The sequence below is a fragment of the Ammospiza caudacuta genome, chromosome 6 (assembly GCF_027887145.1).
Source record: "Ammospiza caudacuta isolate bAmmCau1 chromosome 6, bAmmCau1.pri, whole genome shotgun sequence".
Classification (NCBI taxonomy): domain Eukaryota; kingdom Metazoa; phylum Chordata; class Aves; order Passeriformes; family Passerellidae; genus Ammospiza; species Ammospiza caudacuta.
The window spans coordinates 50,111,735-50,134,134 of NC_080598.1; the positions used below are offsets into that span (position 1 = coordinate 50,111,735).

General features: G+C 45.6%; 1 protein-coding gene across 2 annotated transcripts in view; it reads left to right on the plus strand.

Moving 5' to 3' along the window:
• The first annotated feature begins 271 nt into the window (after positions 1-271).
• The window catches only part of RIN3 (Ras and Rab interactor 3), a 65,580-nt gene continuing 43,451 nt past the window's right edge, over positions 272-22,400 (plus strand). Inside the window, exons 1-2 of one of the 2 annotated variants that reach the window (XM_058807212.1) lie at positions 272-489; positions 19,596-19,782. In XM_058807212.1, the coding sequence (XP_058663195.1) occupies positions 443-489; positions 19,596-19,782 (234 nt within the window). In that variant the 5' untranslated portion in view covers positions 272-442. Of the gene's footprint in view, positions 490-19,595; positions 19,783-22,400 lie in introns of those variants that run through there. The other variant, XM_058807213.1, reaches the window with a different exon arrangement.

The following is a 22,400-nucleotide window of genomic DNA, read 5'->3' on the forward strand; positions in this document are numbered from 1 at the left end:
CCTGAAACCCTCCTAGGTTAGAGAAACAAATTAGTTGAAAGTCTCAGGCCCTTCTTTCTAATAAGGTTAACCTGCTTGCGCTACTAAATATGGCTTTATAACACACACACACACACTCACACACACACCCTTGACCACCAAAGACTGCCTCTTCCTGAAATCCCCCGTTCATATAAATACAGGAAGTAGAAATAAGAGAGGCTAAAATCGGATCTTCTTGGTAGTTTGCTTTCATTTCAGTGCTTGTTTAGTCCTCTGCCCTTTGATACTACTGAGCCTGAAGCTGGTTTTAAACATCTTCCCCCTCATGCCCTTGAAATACCATCTCAGTACAAAACCTGAGGATGTGGAAGTTCTGCTCAGCGATGGGAAGGAATTGCTTTTCTGACCGAGGAACTCTCAAGCCACTGTGATACAGAAAGTGACTTAAAAGTTTGCTGTAATGATGAAAACATCAGCAGGAGAGAAGGGAGCCAGGGATGACTCAGGGTAAGTCCTGAATCTTTAGTGACTGTTCATTTTTAATAACTGTTGCTTTCCCTTTCCTACTTAACAAAGAGTTCTCGGCTGCATGTGTGAGCTGACTGCTGAGTTACTAGTTACACAGTCACAATGGTGTGGCATGACTCTGTTCCTTTAACTGACATGTTCCAGCTGAAAACAAACTGCAATAGCTTTATTTAGCTTGAACCTTAGCTATTTAAGGAAGAAGGGTAAATCCAAATCTACAGTTTGGGGCAAAGGACAGAAAAGGGGACTTCTTTGTTTTTGGAAATGTGACAAAGCTTTTCTGGGAGGCTTGCTTTGTTTTTTCTCAAATGCAGAAGTGGATAAGGGCTTGTCCTTATGAGCTGCTGGTCCCTTCAGTGCCTGCACACTGAGGTGTACACAAACCCTGTCCCCACGCTCCCAGGAGACTTCACGTGCACTTTCTGTCAGGAAAGGACTACAGGCTTCCCTTGCCTCTGGCCAAAACACTGCACCTTGCAGGACCAAATCCCGGGAAAACAGTGGGAGAGAAAATGGGTTTTGATACAAAGGACAGTCAGCAAGCTACTGGAATTCCAGGATAAGGCTGGAATCCTCCCAAGGCTTGGTTGTATCATAAAGCCCATGCTGAAGCTGGGCATTTCTGTTTCCTGTTTTAAACAAGCAAGGGAGAATTACATAGCTGCTGAAACTGTCAGTCACACCCCCTGCCCCTTCCCCCTTGGAAAACCATAATAATACCAGATACTGAGACTTTTTCTTATCTGTCTAACACACTTAGCCTGTTTTCCATGAACAAAGGTTTCAGATATTTCTGTGTTGAATGCAGTAGAAGCGGCTCTGTGGATGGGTGGACAGATATGGGATACTTGCAGTTCCAGTTACAGGGGGTGCTGCCCTACTTAGATCACCCTCAGTCAAAGGGGGGAATTGCTGCTGGCAGGGCACTGTGTGCTGGTTTTACTGTAGCCCTGCTCCCAAATACACACATGGAGGGGTGGGATGGAGGCAGGACCCTGCATTGCAGTTCTCACTGCTTTTGCCTTGTTCAGTTGTTTGCTTTAAGTGGAACAATGCCACTCCTGATTCAAGGTATAATTCTTCAGTTCCATGTAATGTTAAACACTCAGGGACAAAGATCACACAGCTGTCAGGAAAAAATGAAAGCATCCAATCCTTGTAGACTGGTGAGAGGAACTTACTATTTGTACTTTGCAGATATTCCCTGCATTTGTGACAGTTAAGATGTTAAGTATGATAGACTGGAAGATATATTTGTCTCTTTGTGAGATGTCTGAAAGGAGCCACATGCTTGCAAAGGTTTGTTTTCTGTCTAGAGTTGCAGGAAAAAGTAAACAAGCCACATACCCTATATCAGGACTGTAAATCAAGTGGTTGGAGGAATATTGAAGCATCAATGGGCATGCTGCATGCATTCTTCATAGGTTTTTTGAGCATACAAACAATTTAACAGAATGACCTTTTATTTCATTAACTGATTGTCTTTATATCCAATCTATCTGCCACTCATAAAGAGGAACTTGGCTATTTTAAAATCTATTTTAACTCTTTCTGTTTACATGCTATGATATTGCTGAAGATCCTCAAAATTACATTTTAGCATGCATACATTATGGCTTCCAACACATTACAGAATTAGAAACATTTCTAAGTTGTGTTTAGCTGATTTCCTGTTATGGTTACACTGAATTAGGTGCAAATTACGCAAAGTATTTGGAGTTCATCGCTTTCAAAATAAATGGTAACCTAAGGCAAGGTGCTGATGGAGAACCTAAACCTGATTTTAAAATTCTCTACACCAAAATTGCATGTGAAACTCCTGAGATTGCCCCTCTGTTCAGCATAGTTTAACATTAGTTAAAAAGGAAATCTTAATCACATGCACAGGAATGATGGCAGTGCAAATTATCATGGAAGTACCCCAGCAACTTGGAAATATCCATGCATTCATTCCTAGTAAGGACTAGGCTCTATTCTGCATCTAGTGAATCCATAAACAAGTTTTGCTGATTTACATCTGTCAAATGTCAGAAAGACACTGGGGAGAAATCTGCCTCCAGATTTCTGAGAGAGGAATTAGAGTTAGTAGCCACTCAGAGGGGAATGAGGGAGAAGTGCAGTTAGGAGCTGGATAGAAATCAATCTAATCAAATTCTTCCACAATGCTATGGGAGAGAAGCAGGGGAATTTAACATTCAACCGTTAATTCTCACCTAGAATGAGGCTAACTCCTAGGAACATTATAAAGTGGTGAGATCACAAAACATCTGGAGAAATGTGAGCTGCTTGACCATGGTGACCATGGTTTCGTGTAAAGATAAATGCCTTCACTCCAACATCTGGCAAATGTATGGAGGATATGATGAGTAGAGCAGGCAGGAGCTGAGACAGAGATGTTATGTGCAAATATTGAATCCATCTTTGAGAAAATGGCTGTTTCAGGTAGCTGGGATGGGTTACAGTGGTTCTCGTTTCTGGGACAGCAGACTACCTAATGCAGTAATGATTGTGCATCTTTTGGTGACATGTCGTTTTTTGGCACAAAATCCACATCACAGTTGACAGGTTTCATGTGATGAATGTAGACATAAAGAGGTCAAACACTGGGGGAATCTGTAAACTGCAACAGTCTCACAGATTCACTGATTTTACCTTCAGAAGGGAAAGTTTTGATTGTCTAGTCTGATCTCCTGTGTAGAGCAGACCATAGAACCTATGAAGCATGCTATGAAAACCATGACTGGGAGTTTTCACAGAATTATGGACTATTCTCTGATCCCACAAGGATCAGTGAGTCCAGCTCTTGAGTGAATAGCCCACACAGGGATCAAATCCATGGCCTTGGTGTTATTACTAGGTCACAAGAGCTTTGTTATGAAGGAATTCTTCTACCCAGGCTACACATACATCTCTGCAGTGCAGTAAATAAATCTTATACCAAATTTTACCAAGATCAGGTTTGAACTGAGAAAAAAATATTTAAAACTCAACTGCCGTCCTTTGTAAAGGACTAAATCTCAGATTATTTGAATCAGTGGAAAAAGTTCTGTTTGCCTCAGAAAATATTGTAAAGTACTCCTCATAGAAAAGAAGTACTCTCACCAGAACCTGTGAGATGTGGTGTTTAAAGGGGAAAGGGCATTTCAAGCAACTGGAAACAAATCAGTGTTATTAAACCCCTGCTGTCTGTCAAGTTCTCATAAGGGATACACTTCCCAGTTGAGGAGGATGGTGCTTCTCAGGAGGGAAATACCTGTGCTCAAGATGATTGCACCTAGACTGGGATATCACTGTAAAGATACAAAAAAGGAGGTGCTCTCCAAAGCCACCTGAATTTGGTAGAGAGGAGACAAAAGCCTCCCAAAATTTATTTAACTGAAAAGCATGTTCACAACCTCACTGACTTTGTTACGTGGTTTTCCCAGCACTTCCAGTTTGTCAGTCCTTGCCAAACTTAGTGGATGCTTGGAACACGTTGTGCAGTGGTGCTGGTGGTAGCAGAGAAGGCAACTGTCCCTTTGGTTCCCAGAGGACAGACCACAGTGGGAATATTGCCCCTGAGCAGGAACCTCTCAGCACTGCAGAGTCCTATACCAGTGCTCACAGGAATGGGGGCACAAATTTAAGCAACGTTCTCATCATCTACTTTCTACTACAGGTTCAGCTAAATATAGTTCTTCACTTCCTGTCCTAAATGGCTACGAGCTGCTTTGTACTGCTGGCTTTACAACCTAGAGGCAGCACAGGCTGAAAAACGTGCACCTGAGGTGCTCACATCTCCCTTGCTCTGTGTGCACAGGTGTTCCTGTAAAGCTCTGGGTCCTGGAGACCAGCTGGGAGGGCAGCTTGGCACAAATTTGGGCTGGCTTCATACCTGATCAAACCGCAGGGGGATAGAATGTAAGAAAATAAAGATAGTGTAGAAAGTAATTTTACCCCTAAGGAGTTGCAGCTGGGCCAATTATCAAAGATTAGGACAGGCCTGACTTTAACAGGCCACAGCTGTGAGCAATGAGAAGAAGATGCTATAAAAGAGTGGGGTGGGTGGGTAAGAAGGGAACTGGAGTCAGTTGGATTCTTTGTGGAGAAGATAGAGTCAGTGTTCTGAGGAGATGCCCAGCAGAAACACCAAGAAGGTGTGGAACCTTTGTGATAGGAGACAACAGTATGGAGCCCTGCAATAAGATGACAGCATCAAACCATGTGTATGTAGTCCAGGTATTTTAGAGATTATCTATTTTACATCATACTTCTAAATGATAATAGACTTTATTTCTACTCATTAATCAGTAAATATAGATGGGTTCTCTGAGACCAGCAATATAGGATTATGAGACTCAGAAAAGTCTCAAAAATTACCTGAATAATAGATATTAAAGACAATACCTAAACCAAATCCATTAGGCAGAAAAAAAATCTGGAGAGTTTTAAATGCTTGTCTGGGTCAATTGATAAAGAGCACAGAAACCTTAGTGAAACTTGGACAAAATATTGTACATCACAGAACTTCAAACTTTATAATTTTGAAGGGAGGAGGTTTTTTGCATTTGAGAATAGAAATAAATATCTTTTTGAAAGGTAATTAGAATGAACAGGCAGCTGTTTGGAATAAGTGGTCAAATTCTAATGCAGACGGATCTGTGGGAGAGTGAAGATACGGTCATCAAAAGCCCTTGGTGCCCCAGAAGTCTGTCACACTTTTCCAACCATAGCAAAAGGCATTCCCCCTGTGTAGGGAAGGGTGTCTGTATGTTTGTGATTGTTTCAGTTGCCCTTTGTGAGGAGTTACAAATTAATGAGTTTAGGTATTTAATATGTCATTACAATATTTCTAATTAGATTTAGGATTAGAAGGAGCCAGTGAAAAGCATGTTTTGCACATGTTCTGTACAGGACCAAAGAGAGGCTGTGATGCCTCTTGCTATAATGTCATCAGCTCTGGGTGGTCCTAAAGTCACAAGGGATGGGATGTGCTGGGATGGACCTGGTCTTGGCAGTCCCAGTGTTCAGAGCAGCAGCTGAATCACAGATTATTTTGCTGACCTGGCACTTTTAATTCCTTCTGAGGAATTAAAGCAGAAATAGTTACAAAGCTGAGATGTTTGATCATTATTTAAAAAAATTAGTTTTAAAGTATTCATACTACTAAAGAAGACTTTCAGATTTCTCTAGACCAAAACTGAGAAAACAAGAATGAAAGGAGACTGCAGAAGAGAGTTTAAGAAGGCCTTCAAGTACCAGTGGAAGCAGTTAAAGCAAAATCATGCTACAAGGGCAGTGAAGTTGCAATTCTTGGATCTCAAAGCAGGCATTGGTCTGCAATTCAGTCTATGTCCTACATCTCTTCCTAATCCCAATTTTGAGATTAGTTTTTTTCTGTGGTGCGGGGTCGGTGTTTCATGATGAGCAGTGAAGCAGAATCTGTCAAGTAAATCCTCATTTGGAGCTAGGTAGAAGCTAGTCAAAATCACGTGTGCCTGGCTGCCTGTATGAGAAAATGTCTTTTTAACAATCTAGGCACAGGTACGTGAGAGGTTTAGTGAAGGTGCTTTCTTCTCCAGAATTTGCTGAATGGGAGGAGGCAGTGCCCACACAGCCCTGGTAGGCATGGCCTGGGTTCCTGACTGTGCCCTGAGCTGTGGAATTTGTTCAAAGCTGGGTCAGGTAGCCAGAAGTGCTGGCCATGGGCCACAGAGAACATTGTGTGGCACTTGTGGGGTGAAATCAGTGGGGCCACCCATGAACTCGAAGTGCCAAATGTGTGACTGAGTGCTGTCCTGGTGACACACCACTTGAACAGCTTGTCCAGAGAGCCAGCCCCAGTGGAGTCCTCTGGAATTCATTGTTGTGAGCTGGGACTCGTCTGCACTGCACATGGGGAGGTGTCAGGGCACTGGCACAGCCTGGCTCTGGCACTGATCCAGCTGCACAAAGGGGAGAACACAGCTGAACAGGCATTCATGGGGAGCTAGCCACCAAAAAACCTGCACAGGGTCACAATCTGCACAATCTGTCTATTTCTATGCTTCCCAGCCAGACAGGGCTGCCTGTGGTACACAGGGGAGAGGAGAGCTGTCCTTGGGCAGGGTTGCACCCCATCTGCTGCAGAGGGCAGGGCTGTTTCACAGGGCTGCCTGTGTGTGTGCTGCATTTCCTTGGCACTCTCCCTCCCTCCACCACTCTGTTTGGCAGCCCTGATGTGCTCATACAATGCAGGAGCACCAGGGCCATTCCCTCCTCCCCACCCTGGCGAGGGGAATTCCTGACCCACACGGATGCACAGGGCTTAGCTGGAGCCACACTCGGGTGTCAGCCTGGAGTAACCCCAGAGCTGGAGCTGGCTGAGCTCAGCATCCATCCCAGGCTGTCAGGGAGTGTATCTCAGAGAGGCAAGGAAGCTTTCAGCTGGTCTCCTTTAATTGTGGGGGAGGGAGGGGGAAATGTCTGTCAAAGTACCTGGTAGCACAGGCCTGTGAAGCAGCTGTGGTCGAGGGAGCAGTGCTGCTTAACCTGTGCAAATATAACAGGGCCACAAGCATCACCCAGTATGGTAAATACTGTAGCCACAGGCCTTTCCCCTGTCCATTCTGTACCTGTCTAAACTGTCTAATGTGATTCTGCCTACCTCCAGAAATGAGATCCCTGTACCCAGCTGAAGGGGACCATGAGGGCAGTGCTTCCCTCAAGATCATCAGCTGCAAGAGTTTTGAAGTGCTTAGCTCCTCTTTGCCTGCACCCAAAATGGTATAAATCTTTTTGCAAGTGAGGATGATTACTTGAGCAGTAAAGGATTAGCAGATGTGAGCATTGCATAGCTGGTTGTGCTAGTCACATTTTCCTAAATAGATATTCTGTTAGATACACACAAGCCAGGGAGTGCTATGGAATGCAGCTCTTTCCAAATAGATTAATACACACATGCCTATGTGTGTGCCTTTCCCAGACTTTCTATTAGCTTTTTGCTAAACAGAGAATGTATTTGTGTCTGAGTAAAGGATTTTTGCCTTCTGAATTACTGGTGCCTTTAAGAGGGATAAAGTGTTTTTAGTAACTGTAATCACACTGTGTGATTAATATAAAGTCCTTGTCTTTATGAAAGGATCTCTGGGTGATTCAGGGATATTAAGCCTCCCAACAACCAGCTAAAGGCAGGTACTGTTACTATAGGAAGGGAAACTGAGGCACAAATTAATGGAGGTGATTTGATTGTAGTCACTTATGTCATAGCCCAATCCTTTGGATCTTTGTTGAGCAGTGAAACTTTGATTTTCCTCAGACCATTCTTTAAGTTTGGGGTGATGCTAGGAGCAGAAAGCCTTCTCTCTTTGGTGGATGAGTTCCCTGCTGGATTATGGAGCTAAACCAGCTCTCCTCGGTGTTTACACAGCCTCTACAGCTGAAGCAAAATGCTTGTACTTTGGAGTTTTTTGGTGTGTGGGGAGAATGTGGAAAAGTCCTCTTCCTGCAGCACCCTCCATGTCCCTGGGTGAGGAGGAACACACAACCCCACCCTGAGAGCTGCTCTCTGAGGCAGGCCTGGAATCCTGGCTCTGAGAATGCTCCTGCAAGAGGTGTGGCTGCTGGGAATTCCTCTGGGTCTGTGTATCCCTGGTAGGGTTGGAACCCCTGTCTTACTGCTTGAAACTATCTCCTGACCATGTTAATTAATATGTTCTCTTTGTTTTTGCAAGGCTAATGAGTTGTTGGGGAATTTCAAGTGCTTTGTTGAAAGCAACTGAATACAGACAGCCTTCTGGATTCTGGCAAAACTCTGCCAAATACAGGGAATCCACACAGCTCACATACATCCCTCCCATGGTCCTCCAGAGCAAGCCAGTCTTTTGAAGGCTCTCTCTTGTACAAGCAGCTGTTGGGCAGAACAGAAAGCAGCTGCAGCCCCTTGTGAACTGGATTGAATTTTCTGCTGCTTGGAAAAATTCACCAAGGAAACAGAGAGAGACCAACAAATAGCGAAGTCTGGAGACAGCACTGCTGGCTACCTGCAGCATGGTTCTGCAAATTGCTAGCAGACTTCCAGGCAAAAAAAGGTTGTCACACATACTTGGCTAAATGACAGCCTGGGACCCAGCCCAGCCTTTCATCTTGCCTGCCAAGAATTTTTCTCTTCTCTTTCCTTTTTTGCCCCCTTAAGTTCTCTTCAAGGAATGTGTCACTCCTGACACCCTCCACAAAACAAGAAATCGAGGAAAGCTCAAAGCTTCTTCTGCTGAATCAACACACAGGAAAGAGCTTGGCTTTGGCCAACTTTCCTTTCTGTCCATAGGACTAAAATGTAATACAGAACGTTTTTGTGTAATTGTGTCCTGAACTCCCATTCTAATCCTTTTTGGGATTAGAAAGTAGTTAATTTTAGGCTGGATCTCACTGATAACCTTTCTAGCCAAAAGGGAAAACAACTGTTACCTTCCCAGCAGAGATGGGTCCTCAGTGCTGGAAGGCCAGCAGAGATTGCAGGAGGGGCACTGTGAACAGCAACTGAGACAGGGATGGATGAGGGCCTTGGTCCCTTGGCCTGGCACTCTGCTGTCTCCCTTTGCTATTAGGGCTTCCTGTCTAGATCTAGTCTGCATTTACCCTGCCTGACTTTAGGTGTTTATTTGTTGTGTCCATTTAGGAACCCATGCACCCATGGTGATCTCTGCCTTACTGGAGAAGCAGCACTTCCAGGGAGTAGTTCAGGGTGACTGGTGCCAGTGGGCTGAACCAAAGTCTTACATTTGTTCATGGCTCACCAAGCTGAGCAGGGAGCCAGGCCAGAGAGCTGTGCCCAGCACTCACCTTCTCTCCCCCTCTGGCCCCCTGAGTCAGAGTGCCCTGGTGCCACACAAGCCACAGCAGCCTGACTATAGGGGTGGCTGCAGCACAGATGTTTTGAGCAGGACATGACCAAGACAGCCATGTTGTGGGTTGTCTTAAACTGTCTTGTGGTTTGAACACAAAGCCTGTGGCTCATGACTTACCTACATTTTAGCCCTGGTGACACAGTGACCATAAACACAATTAAATAAACAAGCTTGAGGCCCCAGCAGTGGTTTGGTGGGGTCTGGGGGAGCTGGCAGTTTGTCTTGCTGCTTGGCAGGATCTGTAGTCACATGCTGAGCTGCCAGTCACTGCAGGGACAGTTTCTGACACTAACCAGCCCAGGCTTTAGTCTCAGGCTGTCCCACCAGCACAGGGACATGCCCACCCACAGGACAGGTTGCACAGCTTAGCAAACCAGAACCTCTCCCACCCTGGGTTGTTTCCAGGTGTTCTGGAGGGATTCACCACTAGAAGGTGGTGAGAGACCATGTCCTTTCCATATCTCTGAAATACCCAAACAAGCTCTTTTCTTCTTCCTCTCCTTCCCTCACGAAGGCAGATCTCTAACCTTGCCCCAGTGTAAATGCAGGCAGGGATCCCATCAGCTAATAAAGCAAGAAATAAACACATTTCCTTAATGCCTAATCAAAGTTAATGAGGCATATGAAATTGCTGGAGTAAGACTTAAGGAGGACAGACTAAGAGAAGGTTCACAGGTTTAGATATTTGTTTTTTTCACTAAGAGTACCACATAGTGAAATCCATTCACCCTGGAAGGAAGTCTTACCCAAGACATGAATATTTGTGTGTAAGCAAGCCACTTTGTGTGGTGCCTTATAAGAGACCTCAGAAGTGCTGTGCCCTGCTCCTTCGCATACTGCAGAATGAAAGTCCAGTGGATTTATTTCCCTTGGCAAAACAACCATTTCTAGTTGCAAATGAAGACTGAGATAAGGGTTTGCAGATATTTCTTAGTGCAGAGGAAAGCTGCTCAGCATTATGCAAGTGTGTGTAGTTGGCCTCTCATGTCTGGTGTGCCTCAAGCCTACACTCAATCCCTCACAGGGTGAGCAAGGCCATAGCTTTTTATCTCTAGTCTGATGCTTCTCTAAATATTTTGTCCAGGTTTTTGGCTCTAAGACGTCATGCAGATTTCAAATAATTTTTTTAAGTAGATATGTTTTGAAATAGAATGGCTTTATGAAAGCTAAACTGCAGCCTATTCTTAATGAAGTTTGAATTGGAAATTTGTCCCTCCCCTTTATTTTCCGTTTCCTTTTCCCCTCTTTGTTAGGTGATTTCAACATAGAAAAGCATTCCCTGGCTTTCCATTTCCATCTTCCTTCCTGTCCAGATGAGCTGGAAAGGGGCAAAACCTCTGCCCACCGCCTTGACCCTGCAGTACAAGCAGGGGTGCTCTGTGCTCCAGCACTTCAGGAGGTTTTGGAATGCAGAGAATCAACCTTTCTCTCCAGGCTGGGCTCAGCTGGGCCCCTCTTGGGCACTGACATGGCAGGGTGAGGGAGGTCTGGGGTTTCTTTATGGTCTTAAAGCCTAAGAAGTTGTTTCTCTTCTTCACAACATTTGCTTCTGGTTTCTACATTGCACAAGCCTTTCCAGAGAAGCTGGATTATCCAACAAACATGTTTGCAGATTTTTGTTTAGGAAAATGTCTGTTCTCTAGCCACTGTGACCCTGCCTAGGCTGGTGTTCCAGCAGCTCTCTTCTCTTTGCCCTGAAAGGGCCTTGCAGAAGTATAAATGATTCTTCATTCCTGCACACAAAGAAAAACCTTTAGTTTTGCTGATATGCTGACATTCCTAAGACAATAATTTGGGTTTGAAATAGGCAAAGGACAAATGCCCTGAAAATCTCTGATTGTAAATGTGGGGGAGAACAACTTATCATTAACTGACTGTTGTTAGGAAGGGAGCACAGCTAATAAAACCTGCAAAGTGGTTCTGAGTTGACAAAGTATCTATTGACTGAGTAAAAAGAGAAATACAGTCGATCTTTGTGAGGCAATTTGTTGTCTTCAAAATATATATGTAAAATAAATACAAAATAAATTTGCAAAAATAAATATGCAAAGTTACATAAAGGCAGCAGTACAGTTTGTGAATACCAGCCAAGGCATACTGCAACAATAGGATGTAATGGCCCCAGTCCAGTGTGGGGCCACAGGCAGGATATCCCATTATTCCACTGGTGTTAATGATGCAGGAAATGGCCAGACTGAAAGGGGAAAAAAAGCAGGGGAATCTTTGAAAGAAGGGCTTTTCCTTCAGGAAATTTTTGCATGTTTGTTTTTTATGTTGTTTCTGTCCATGCTATGGCTGTGAGTATGTGTGAGAAGGTTTGTTTGTTAGTAGAGCTGGCCTGGGAACTATCAGTTATGAGAATTAGCTTGTACTTTTTGGGGGTTTCATGCTTATGCAGTTTTTTATTGTATATATGACTTTGTGTATATTTAAATAGAGGGGCAGACCTAATGAATGTAGGAAACAGAGAAGCTGGGACTTAATAAACATTTCGTTACACCTCCCCACCCCTTGAGAGAACTCTTTGTGAAAGATTGTTGACAGGAGGGTCTGACAGGTATATTGCTGCTGCTTCTCTATAAGCACTTACAATTAATCTTGATTAATTTAGGATGAAGAAGTATTGGAGGGCTCATGGGAAGCACTGCAGGCACCCCTGCTTCTCTGTTCCTGGGTTACTGGGCCCTGCTGCTCCCACCCTTAGAGAGGCACCGCTGTTCCTGAGCAGCAGGTTTGTGCTCTGGGGAGGGTCATGGTTACACACCCCCACAGCACCAGCAGCTCTCACCCAGCAAGGCTCCTCCAGAGCTCACCTGACTGCTCCCCTTGCAGGGGGGCAAGGCTCTACAGAGTTCAAAAGCAGATAATCTGCGGTCACATCCTTTGCCTGCACTGTGGAAGTAATGAGGAAAATCCATGCGTTGGCTTTGAACCCAGTGATGGCAGGAGCCAGGGCACCAGGGCTGAGCAGAGCTTGGTGATTCTGCTCCCGAGGCTCAGCTCCTCCAAGCCAGCCCAGCTGTCCCTGCTGAGCCCTCCAGGCAGCACTGCATGGCCACACAGCTCCTCCAGTGCTGCTGACCCATCGGACCTTCAAGCCAAGCCACTGCATAAGACACCAGCCTGGTGTCATACGTGACCAGAAAACTCAGTGGCTACTGGTTACTTAATAAATTGACACATGATTTACAGTTCTTCCACCTGCACAAGTGGCCATGACACCTTTTTGCCCTTGCAGTGTAGTAGAACTTGTTCATTTTTGTAACTTCCTCTGTTGGTTTTCACTGGTGAGTGGTTTAAGGGTAGGTGAGCTGTCCCACACCTGATCCCTCTGTGCCTTTAATGGAGCTCCCCAGCAGGGTGGTGACTTGTTCCACTTTGGCAAACTTAGATGGACACACAGGGCTCAGATGCATGCAAACCTGCTAGCCTTCACAGAAATGGGCATTTGGGAATCCCTGGCAGGTACAGAAGAGCTCACTTCAATTGCAGAGTGCAAAATTCACTGCTGAAATTGACAGTGCCTGTAAAGGAAGGTAGAGTAGGTGGGAGACAGAGTTCTGCTGACCTGTGAGGTGTCAGGATGTTTAGGACACCCTTGGCTTGTCCTACCTTTTGGCAGCTGGAACAGCTGCTGCATTGGCTGTTAAGCTTGGTCCTTCCCAGGCTGAGCTAAGCTAGGTGTGCAGAGCATCAGCTGTAGACCAAAGAGTAGAAGGGTGGACAGTTAAGCAGAGGAGGAACAAGGGGACCATGAGCAGGAGGAAGTGCTCTGCCAACCACAGGCTTTCCACAGACCACAGGCTGCAAAGCACAACTTCCTGAGCTATAAGCTTGTCACCAGGGTGGACCAGTAACACCAGCATTCTGCAAGGCAGGGAGGACGCTGGACAGGCAAGCTTGCCTCATGGGACATTTCCAGCCTCTCACATCATTTCCATTATCCAATTTTTCTGTACATCCAAGACCTTACAATGTAGGAAGCTCCCATGGCTTGCTTTACATCCTACTTCTTCCCCCCCCCCCCCCCCCCCCGTTCTACCTGTCAGACAACGAGAAAGTTGTTTATTTCTGACTAGAGGGTCACAATTACCTGGGTGTGATCCCTGAAGATCTCAAGAACTTCTCTTTCTACTTTTGGGTTTTTCATTGTTTGTTATTTTATTTCAGTTTGTTTGTTTGATTTTGTAAGATCCCCTGGCTCCATTATGAAAAAGCACTTATTAAAACCTGTATTTTCTGCAAGTCAGGGTTCATGTTTGGTGCACAAAATCAGCTTTTGTGCTATGGTTTTTTCAATATATTTGAAACCTCTGCTACCTTCCCATCTTCCTAATACTCTGTTTTATGATGAAACAACCCCAGAATTTCAAAAATATGTTGGAGTTCTTCCTGCAGCTAGGTTGGGTTTAGGGTCTCACTTCCACCAGCTGCTGGAAGAAGAAACCAGCAAGATGACCAAAGGCAGGCCCAGAGGGTAAATGAATCCTTCTCCATCTCAGATTAATTTGATCTGAACTGATGAAGCGATCAAAGATGGGCTGGCTTATGAGTGTAAGTACATGGTATCAAAAATTGGCCATTTCTAGGATGGAAGCAAAATGAAGCTTGATGTCCTCTGGCTGTGGCACTGCATAATGTCCCTCACAGTGAACTGAAAGTAACAGCACACGAATTCACATGTCCCTGAACAAAGATTTTTAATAAGTCTGTGCAGTTTGGACACCGAGCTACCTCCATTCAATGTGTTCCTCAACACCTGTCTACTCAGAAGTGATACCAAACCTAAGAAAGCATTGGCAGCTCTGTTTCTTGCAGTGGGTGAAACCTTGTACTTGCTGTTCATGTAACTCCAATTATTCCTGCAAGGAAAGAAGGTGACCACAAAAAAAAAAGGATATAAAGATCTGTCTGTATTGCCAGTGGCACAGAGCCCTGCAGCTGGGTCCAGTTGGGTTGGTTGTGGCACTGGATGTAAACCAGCCCTGTGAGTCCTCTGTCAGTCTCACCCATCTCCATGAATCCCCATGCTCCCAGCTCTCTCTTTTAACCACAGGAATTAACAGCACTGCCTATCAATTTCCACCAGGACTGCTCTGTTGGCTTCAGCAGCTTCCATCTTTTCCTCCTGCTTCAAGTGCCCCTTATAACCCCTGGGCTTGAAGGGTTTCCACATGTCAGCCTCAGTCCCAAGCTGGCTTATCCCAAATGGTGTCCCTTCAGGTACCAGGTAGCTCTGGTGCAGAAAGTTGCTCTATCACCTGGCACATGGAGTTTGTGACCGTCTGTATTTCTCCCTCAGTATCAAGCCAGCTCACACACATTTTAAGACCTGTGGCTCCTGCTCTGCTATAAATATTTATATATACTTGGATCTCCCTCCTTGAGGACAGCACAGCAAACCCTTGCTCTTTCTTGATGTCTTCTTGTTTTCAGAGGGAGAAGCAAAAGCAATAAAACATAATAATAAAAGACTAGCTCCTAATTCTTAAATCTGGTCTGCTTAAACAATACTAAGGCACTCTGCCATTACTTATCAGTGCACTATAGAGCATTTGATTGACAATTTAGGATTTAATTTTAAAAATACATTATGTCTCTTCTCAGAGCAAATGTGCAGGAGTGAAGAATTAATCTGGCAGTCCCTGCTACCGTTTCACACAATTGCTGTGTGTCTCAGCTGCCTGAGGGAAACTCAGAGTGACCAGCCACATATAGTCCAGCCAGGAAGCCCTTAGTGTCAGCAGGATTGTGACAATATTTTTGAAACCCCTTGCAAAGGTATGCTCAGGCCTTCACCTGCACAAAATTCAGTGGATTATATCTCCTTGCTTGTCTGCTGACTTCTGGGAATATTGAACTGGCAAGTGTGGCTCCAGGTTTTTAAAGCAGTGAGTCATGGTGGTCATTACTGCAGTGTACAGTCACTGTGCAATAATTCAAACCACCATTGTCATTATTATTGCCTCCAACAAGCAACCTGATACCTGCTGCAAGCCCGGGGCAGGTGTGTGGATGTAATCACTGTGCAATTAATTAGTCTGTGCTGCCACTCAATATGCAGCACACAGCTCCCTGCTTCCCAGCTGAATCCAATTTAGCAGAACCACTGCAAGATTCAAATGTACTTTGCAGGAAGAAGAAAAGAAAAGAAAAGAAAAGAAAAGAAAAGAAAAGAAAAGAAAAGAAAAGAAAAGAAAAGAAAAGAAAAGAAAAGAAAAGAAAAGAAAAGAAAAGAAAAGAAAAGAAAAGAAAAGAAAAGAAAAGAAAAGAAAAGAGAAAAGAAAAAGCAGGCAGCTCTAGGGACAGATTTTCACCTTCACGTCACACCTATCAAAGTGAGCACCTGCCTCTATCAGCCAAAGGGTTTTGCAGGACTGTGGGACAAGGACAGAGTTTTATGTTATTTTTGAAACTGAGGCTTTAGAAGTCCTCTGTTGCATGAATTCTGAGTGAGCAAGCTGGGAAGGTCGGCTGCTCACCATGGCAGCCCTGGAAATTCTTTCAACTGGCAGCACAGAGAGAGCCCAGGAGCTGCCTGGGCTCCCTCCTCCCTGTGCAGCCACAGAGCTCCCACAGAGCCAGATTAAATTGCTGGATTAAGCATTCCCACAGCCCCATCCAAATCTTTGTGACAGCTGTGCCCAGGACAGAAGTCAAGCGTCGGTGCCGTAACTGCGTCAGCCGGCGTGTCATGGCTCAGGGCATTGCAGCTGAGCAAGGCCAGGGGGGCAGGCACTCCCCTTCCTCAGCCAGCACAGATTTGAGTCAATGCAGTGTGTGCTACTGCTCCAAACCCAGCATTTTAAGGGATTTGGGCAATGCAAGCCTCTTCTTTTGTGAATTTATCCATCATCTCTTATAACTCACTGGCAGGAAACGTCTCACCAAACATTCCCCTGATTCCATATGATCTCCTTAATGACTCTTCCTGCCTCTCCTTTAGCCAGTCTCCCCTTTCACTCATCTGTGCTTTCCTCCCTCTCTACAGGTACAAGAGCCTGCTTAGCTCCTTCCAGGCTGGTCTGGCTTTTGAGAGCATACCTCATCCCCGAGGGCCCACAAAATATTTGACTGCCTCTTCTGCAAAAAAAAAAAAAAAGCCTTATCCACTGCCCCTAAATTTGCTGCACTGAAAGACTCCACACACTGAAATAATGAGATTTTCCATTAGGGCAAACACTTTCAGGCTCTCACTTTTTCATCTTGTATGTCTAAGCTTGGATCTCTTTTCAATTTTCTATCCATTCTCCAAAATTCAGAGCCTACATGCAGCCACATGAGTTGGAAGGTCAGTTCTGTTATTTTTCCTTGCCAGTGTGCTCTTGTTGCCAAAGCCCAGCGGGTGCTGTGAGCTCTCAGAGGTTGTGCCCATGGTGGGGAGCAGAGGGATGGATGCTCTGTGGGAGCTCTGTGCCAGGGTCACTGTGTGCCTGTGCTCAGCAGGTCCAGGCTGGCTTGTGTCCCTTTCCTGGCTTTGTGGATAACCCTCATTTCCCTGCAGGCAATGGGATCCCAGTGCTTTGCTGGCCCCACCTTACATAACTAATGGCTAACAAGATTCCTCAGGCAGGAGCTATGGCCGTGCATGTCACCTTCTGGTGACACAGCAGGACATTATCAGCCTTGACCTCCTTCTGACTGAGGTTTCACACATCATTCCGATGTGATCAGGTTCATGGCTTTGTGACTAATTAGGGGAGCAATTTTTGTGTTACGGAACATTTCATTATATGTCAACTTTCCCTTCAATTCATTACTTCTTTCACGTTACTGAGTATGAATATTGCCATCCAACACATGTTTTCCCTTCACATGGTTACCAGGCTTTTTTTTGTTGTTTTTTCTGTAAAAAAACCCCAAGGGATGACTCAGGGTAACTTCCAAAAGGATATTCCACTGTTTTGCTCAATTTGTTCAGATGATATTGATTAAAATCACATGCTGTTAAATCTAAAAGAAATTCCCTCACCTATGTGACAAGCTGGGCTTTTATCACAAGTAGAGCTTCACTTATTTCAATTTGCTTTTTATAAAGCACAGTTCTCTCATTCCTACTGTCTTGACTATGATCTTAAAAAAGGATTGATTAAAATCAAGATTCTGTGAAATAATACCTTTATCTACAACCTGAATTATAAAGGCACCTGTATTTTCTGAGAAAGCTGTCTGTGAAGGGTTGAAAAAGAAAAAAACTACTAAAAAATAAAATCTTTGTATTGCTTTTGGGATATGAAAGGCTATTTTTACACAAACTGACTTTTGGGACAGACCTGCTGTGTTAGGTTAGGCCTTTGAAATTACTCTCTTTTAGTAGTTTAAGACTGACCTTATTTGAAATGTAGTACCTTAAGATCTGTATCTTTTTAAATAAAAGGAAAAGGAAAAGTATTTGAAGTAAGACCAAATCAAAAAGGAGAGTCCTGTTTTCAGTTCTGACCTCTAAGCAGAAAAATTACAGCAGCAAAACATTTTTGTGCATTTTCTTTAAATGCAAAATCAATTAATGAAATGAATGACAAGCCTGTATCCCCGTAAGTCCATGGCTTTACCCAGTAGAGCTCTTGTGACCAGACTTTTCAGCACAAGTATTTCCACTGCCTGCAGAACTAAGCACATGGATAAATTGACTTTGTCAACTCAGCACCAGGGCTTGAAGCCAGTATTTATCACCAGTCTGCCATTAGACTGCTGTGATGGTGCTCACAGGGGTCTGAGGATGAGGGAAGAGATGAGGATCTGACTCCATGTTTCAGAAGGCTTGATTTATTATTTTATTATAGATATTATATTAAAACTATACTAAAATAATAGAAGAAAGGATTTCATCAGAAGGCTAGCTAAGAACAGAAAAAGGAAGAATAACAAAAGCTTGTGTCTTGGACAGAGAGTCCGAGCCAGCTGACTGTGATTGGCCATTAATTAGAAACAACCACACGAGACCAATCACAGATGCACCTGTTGCATTCCACAGCAGCAGCAGATAATCAATGTTTACATTTTGTTCCTGAGGCCTCTCAGATTCTCAGGAGAAAAAATCTTAAAGAAAGGATTTTTCAGAAAATGTGTCTGTGACAGACTGCAGGGACTCCTCTGCTGCATCGCTGCTTTTGAAGCCATGAAACATCTCTCAGACCCTTCAGCTGGAGGGTGGCACCCAGGGGACAGGCATGCTCAACCCTCTGTGGCCCTGGGCACCCCTGTGCATCCCTTACCTGTGTCTGTGCATCCCTTACCTGTGTCTGTGCATTCCTCACCTGTGTCTGTGCATCCTTCCCTGTGTCTGTGCATCCTTACCTGTGTCTGTGCATCCCTTCCCTGTGTCTGTGCATCCCTTCCCTGTGTCTGTGCATCCCTTACCTGTGTCTGTGCATCCCTTACCTGTGTCTGTGCATTCCTCACCTGTGTCTGTGCATCCTTCCCTGTGTCTGTGCATCCTTACCTGTGTCTGTGCATCCTTCCCTGTGTCTGTGCATCCTTACCTGTGTCTGTGCATCCTTCCCTGTGTCTGTGCATCCCTTCCCTGTGTCTGTGCATCCCTTACCTGTGTCTGTGCATCCTTCCCTGTGTCTGTGCATCCTTACCTGTGTCTGTGCATCCCTTCCCTGTGTCTGTGCATCCCTTCCCTGTGTCTGTGCATCCTTCCCTGTGTCTGTGCATCCCTTACCTGTGTCTGTGCATCCTTCCCTGTGTCTGTGCATCCTCACCTGTGTCTGTGCATCCTTCCCTGTGTCTGTGCATTCCTCACCTGTGTCTGTGCATCCCTTACCTGTGTCTGTGCATCCCTTACCTGTGTCTGTGCATCCTTCCCTGTGTCTGTGCATCCCTTACCTGTGTCTGTGCATCCTTACCTGTGTCTGTGCATTCCTCACCTGTGTCTGTGCATCCTTACCTGTGTCTGTGCATCCTTCCCTGTGTCTGTGCATCCCTTACCTGTGTCTGTGCATTCCTCACCTGTGTCTGTGCATCCCTTACCTGTGTCTGTGCATCCTTACCTGTGTCTGTGCTTGAGCAGCACTGAGGGGTGAGCCCAAACCAGCAGGGCCAGCACAGAGCCCCCTGCCAGCCTGCTGGCATGACAGCCTTGGTGCCTGGGGTGGTCTGGTGCCCCTCCAGGAGCATTCCTGATGTCTGAGTGCCCGTGTCTGGGCTGGGGAGTCCTCTCCCCCCAGGTTTCTGTTTGCATCTCTGCTTACCAGGGACTCCCTTGCTGTGTTTCAGCCCTCTCAGAGAGGCCAGTGAAGAGGGGAAGGAGACACATCTCTGTCAGGCCAGTGCTGTGCGAAATTGCCTCCAGCTCCCAGGGATCAGCATCCTTGACAAACTCATCAAGACGTGTCCTGTGTGGCTGCAGCTGAACATGAGCCAGGAAAGGGCTGGGGCGATCCTTGGCAAAGAAACAGCAGGGGTAAGTCCAAAGCAATTTCAGTTCAGACAACCACATTTCCTGTCCTTGGTTAGGAGAGCAGTGCTTTTCTTATGTGGAAGCAAGAATATTCAGCAGACTGCTCTCTGTTTTCATTACCATTTGACACTTTACCTCTCTCAACAGCACAAAACAGATATATTGGCTTTGGGAAAAAAAGGAATATTATCTCTGGGTTCATTTATAGATTCATGGAGATGGCTTCCCATCCACCACCAGAAGTATGGTGATTTTCCTGATCTGGAGCAATGAAAAAAAAATCTGTGAAGGAAAGGGCCTTAGATTCAGGGAGCTGCTGGGAGTAATTTTTATTGCCACATTGATATCTGGTTTGCATGAACAGAGTATTAGAGAATTATGCACTTGTGCAAAGCTTGCTTAAGGAAAACAGCTCTGTGCCAAAGGGAGCTGCTCCCCTTTCCTGAGAGGTGAGGCATAGCGGGCTGTAGCTGTCCTGGCTGGATCCTTTGGGAAGGGAGGGTGTAAATGACCTGAATTTATGTCAGGGCACACCTGCTCTGAGGATGTTTGGACCTGTCCCTTGGCCAAGTCAGTCCATCCCAGGGCTAAATGCTGGCACAGCTGAGTGACACTTTCCAGTGGGATTCACCTGAGCAGCATGGGCTGTGCAGTGCACCTCACCCTGAATCAGATTTCTCAATTAGATTGAGCAAGATCTTTGTTTTTCTGTAAGCTCTGTCTCGAAGTGGAGTCTGTGATAGCCACGCATGGCCCCAAGCCCCCTCAGGCATTATCCATTCCCTGCAGGCTGGGAGTTCCCCACCTCTGAGTGGCTTGGGGGAACACCCTGCCTCTGTTCCTCCTGCTCAGCTGTCCTTGGGCACGGCCTTCAGCTGCAGTGGGAAGCAGGCAGGAGAAGAGCTGGTGCATCAGAGATGTCCATGGCAAGGGCAGAGCCTCCTGCCCTCTGAGAGCCCACCTGGAACTGGGCAGCACCATTCCCACCTGTGGTGAGCATAGAAGAGACTGATTTCAGTACTGGCCCTGACCCAGGGGAAGTACAGCACTCAGGGCTCAGCACAGCTCAGAAATTCCACCTCCTGCTTCTCTGAACAGCCAGAGCCCAATTTTAGCCTCTGGATCCATGGCAACCAGGCGTGCCCATCAGGAAAAAAGAAGTGATTCACTTCCAGGTTTCATTTCCCTGGTTGCTCAGATTAAATTTCAGATGTAGCACTATAAGATGGTGCTGGTTAGAGGGACAGCAGTGGCATGTGGGTGGTAGGACCTGGGCAAGGGAGAGCCTCTCCCTGCAGGTGCCACCTGCCTGTAGACACTTACTGCAGCAGAATGTGGGACTGTCCTGCAGAAATCAGCCTGCTTGGGGCACACACCTGTGCATTTATTTGCATTTTCTCTGCCCTGATGGTCGACATGAGGCCCTGGGGCTCCATTTCTCCTGAGCTCAGAGGCCAAGATGACAGCACTGTGTGAGGTTGAGAAGCAGCCCCAAAGCTGTGTGTTCAGCATGGGGGCTTCAAAGGGACTGGAGATGCCCTTAGGACTGGGACTCATGCAGGGAAAGGTCCTGGCTTCTAGACAAGCTTTTTTTAAAATTCCTCTGCCCAAGAAATTAATGGTTTTTTGCTAGATTTCCATACATTACAGTTGATTAATGATTTTATCAACTCATACTTCTCTTTCTAATATTAATATCCAGACTAGAAAATTAGCTTGATTTTTTAATTCCGTTTTTTAAAAATCATTATCAGTTTTTAAAAATCATGTCCTTTCTGCCTAAGCTCACTATCAAAGAACAGATGAATGTGAAGATTATTTTGTCTTTGCATCTGCACCTTCTAGATACAAGCTAAAAATATCCCTGACAATGAGCTTTAATTAGAAACATAATCCTTTAATTAGGATCTCATACAATACAAAGAATGAGGCATTTTTCCTTTTTCTTGGTGGAGCAGCTCTGTGGGAAAGGAGCTGTAGGGATGGTGGCCAGCCAGCTGGGCACAGCCCACTGAGCAGAGGCTGTGGAACCAGGGCTTGTCCAGCCAGAAAACACCTTCAGGGAACCACACAGCAACCCTTGGCACCTGCAGGGAGCTCATGGGGAAGATGAAGGCATGAAGGCAGGCTGTGCTCAGCTCTGCAGGGTGGGGGGACAAGAGGCAGCAGTGTACATAGACACCAGAGGGTCCAGACTGGGTGCAGGGGAGCATTTTGTCCCTGTGAGGACAGTAAGTGGTGGGACAGGTTGCCAAGAGAGGCTGCGCAGTCTCCAGCCTTGGACATTCTCCAGGCTGGTACAGACAAATCCCTGAGAAACTTGGTCTGGCCTCATGGCCTCCCCCAGGGGGTTGGACAAGGGTCCTCACAGGATACCTACCATGCTGAATGATCTTCTGGTCCCACAAAAAGCTCTGCCATGGGCACTGTGGCCACCAGAGCCTTTGGCCTTATGCTCCTCTCATGGACACTCAAATCCTTACTGACTAAATGTACAAGTGACACCCTTGCTTTAGACCTGGACTGGGACATTCTGGGGTGACTCATCTGTGATTTAGGGCACTGGTGTGAGGACCATCACTTAACAAACTGGGAGTGCAGTTTTAAATCTTCAGTTGGTG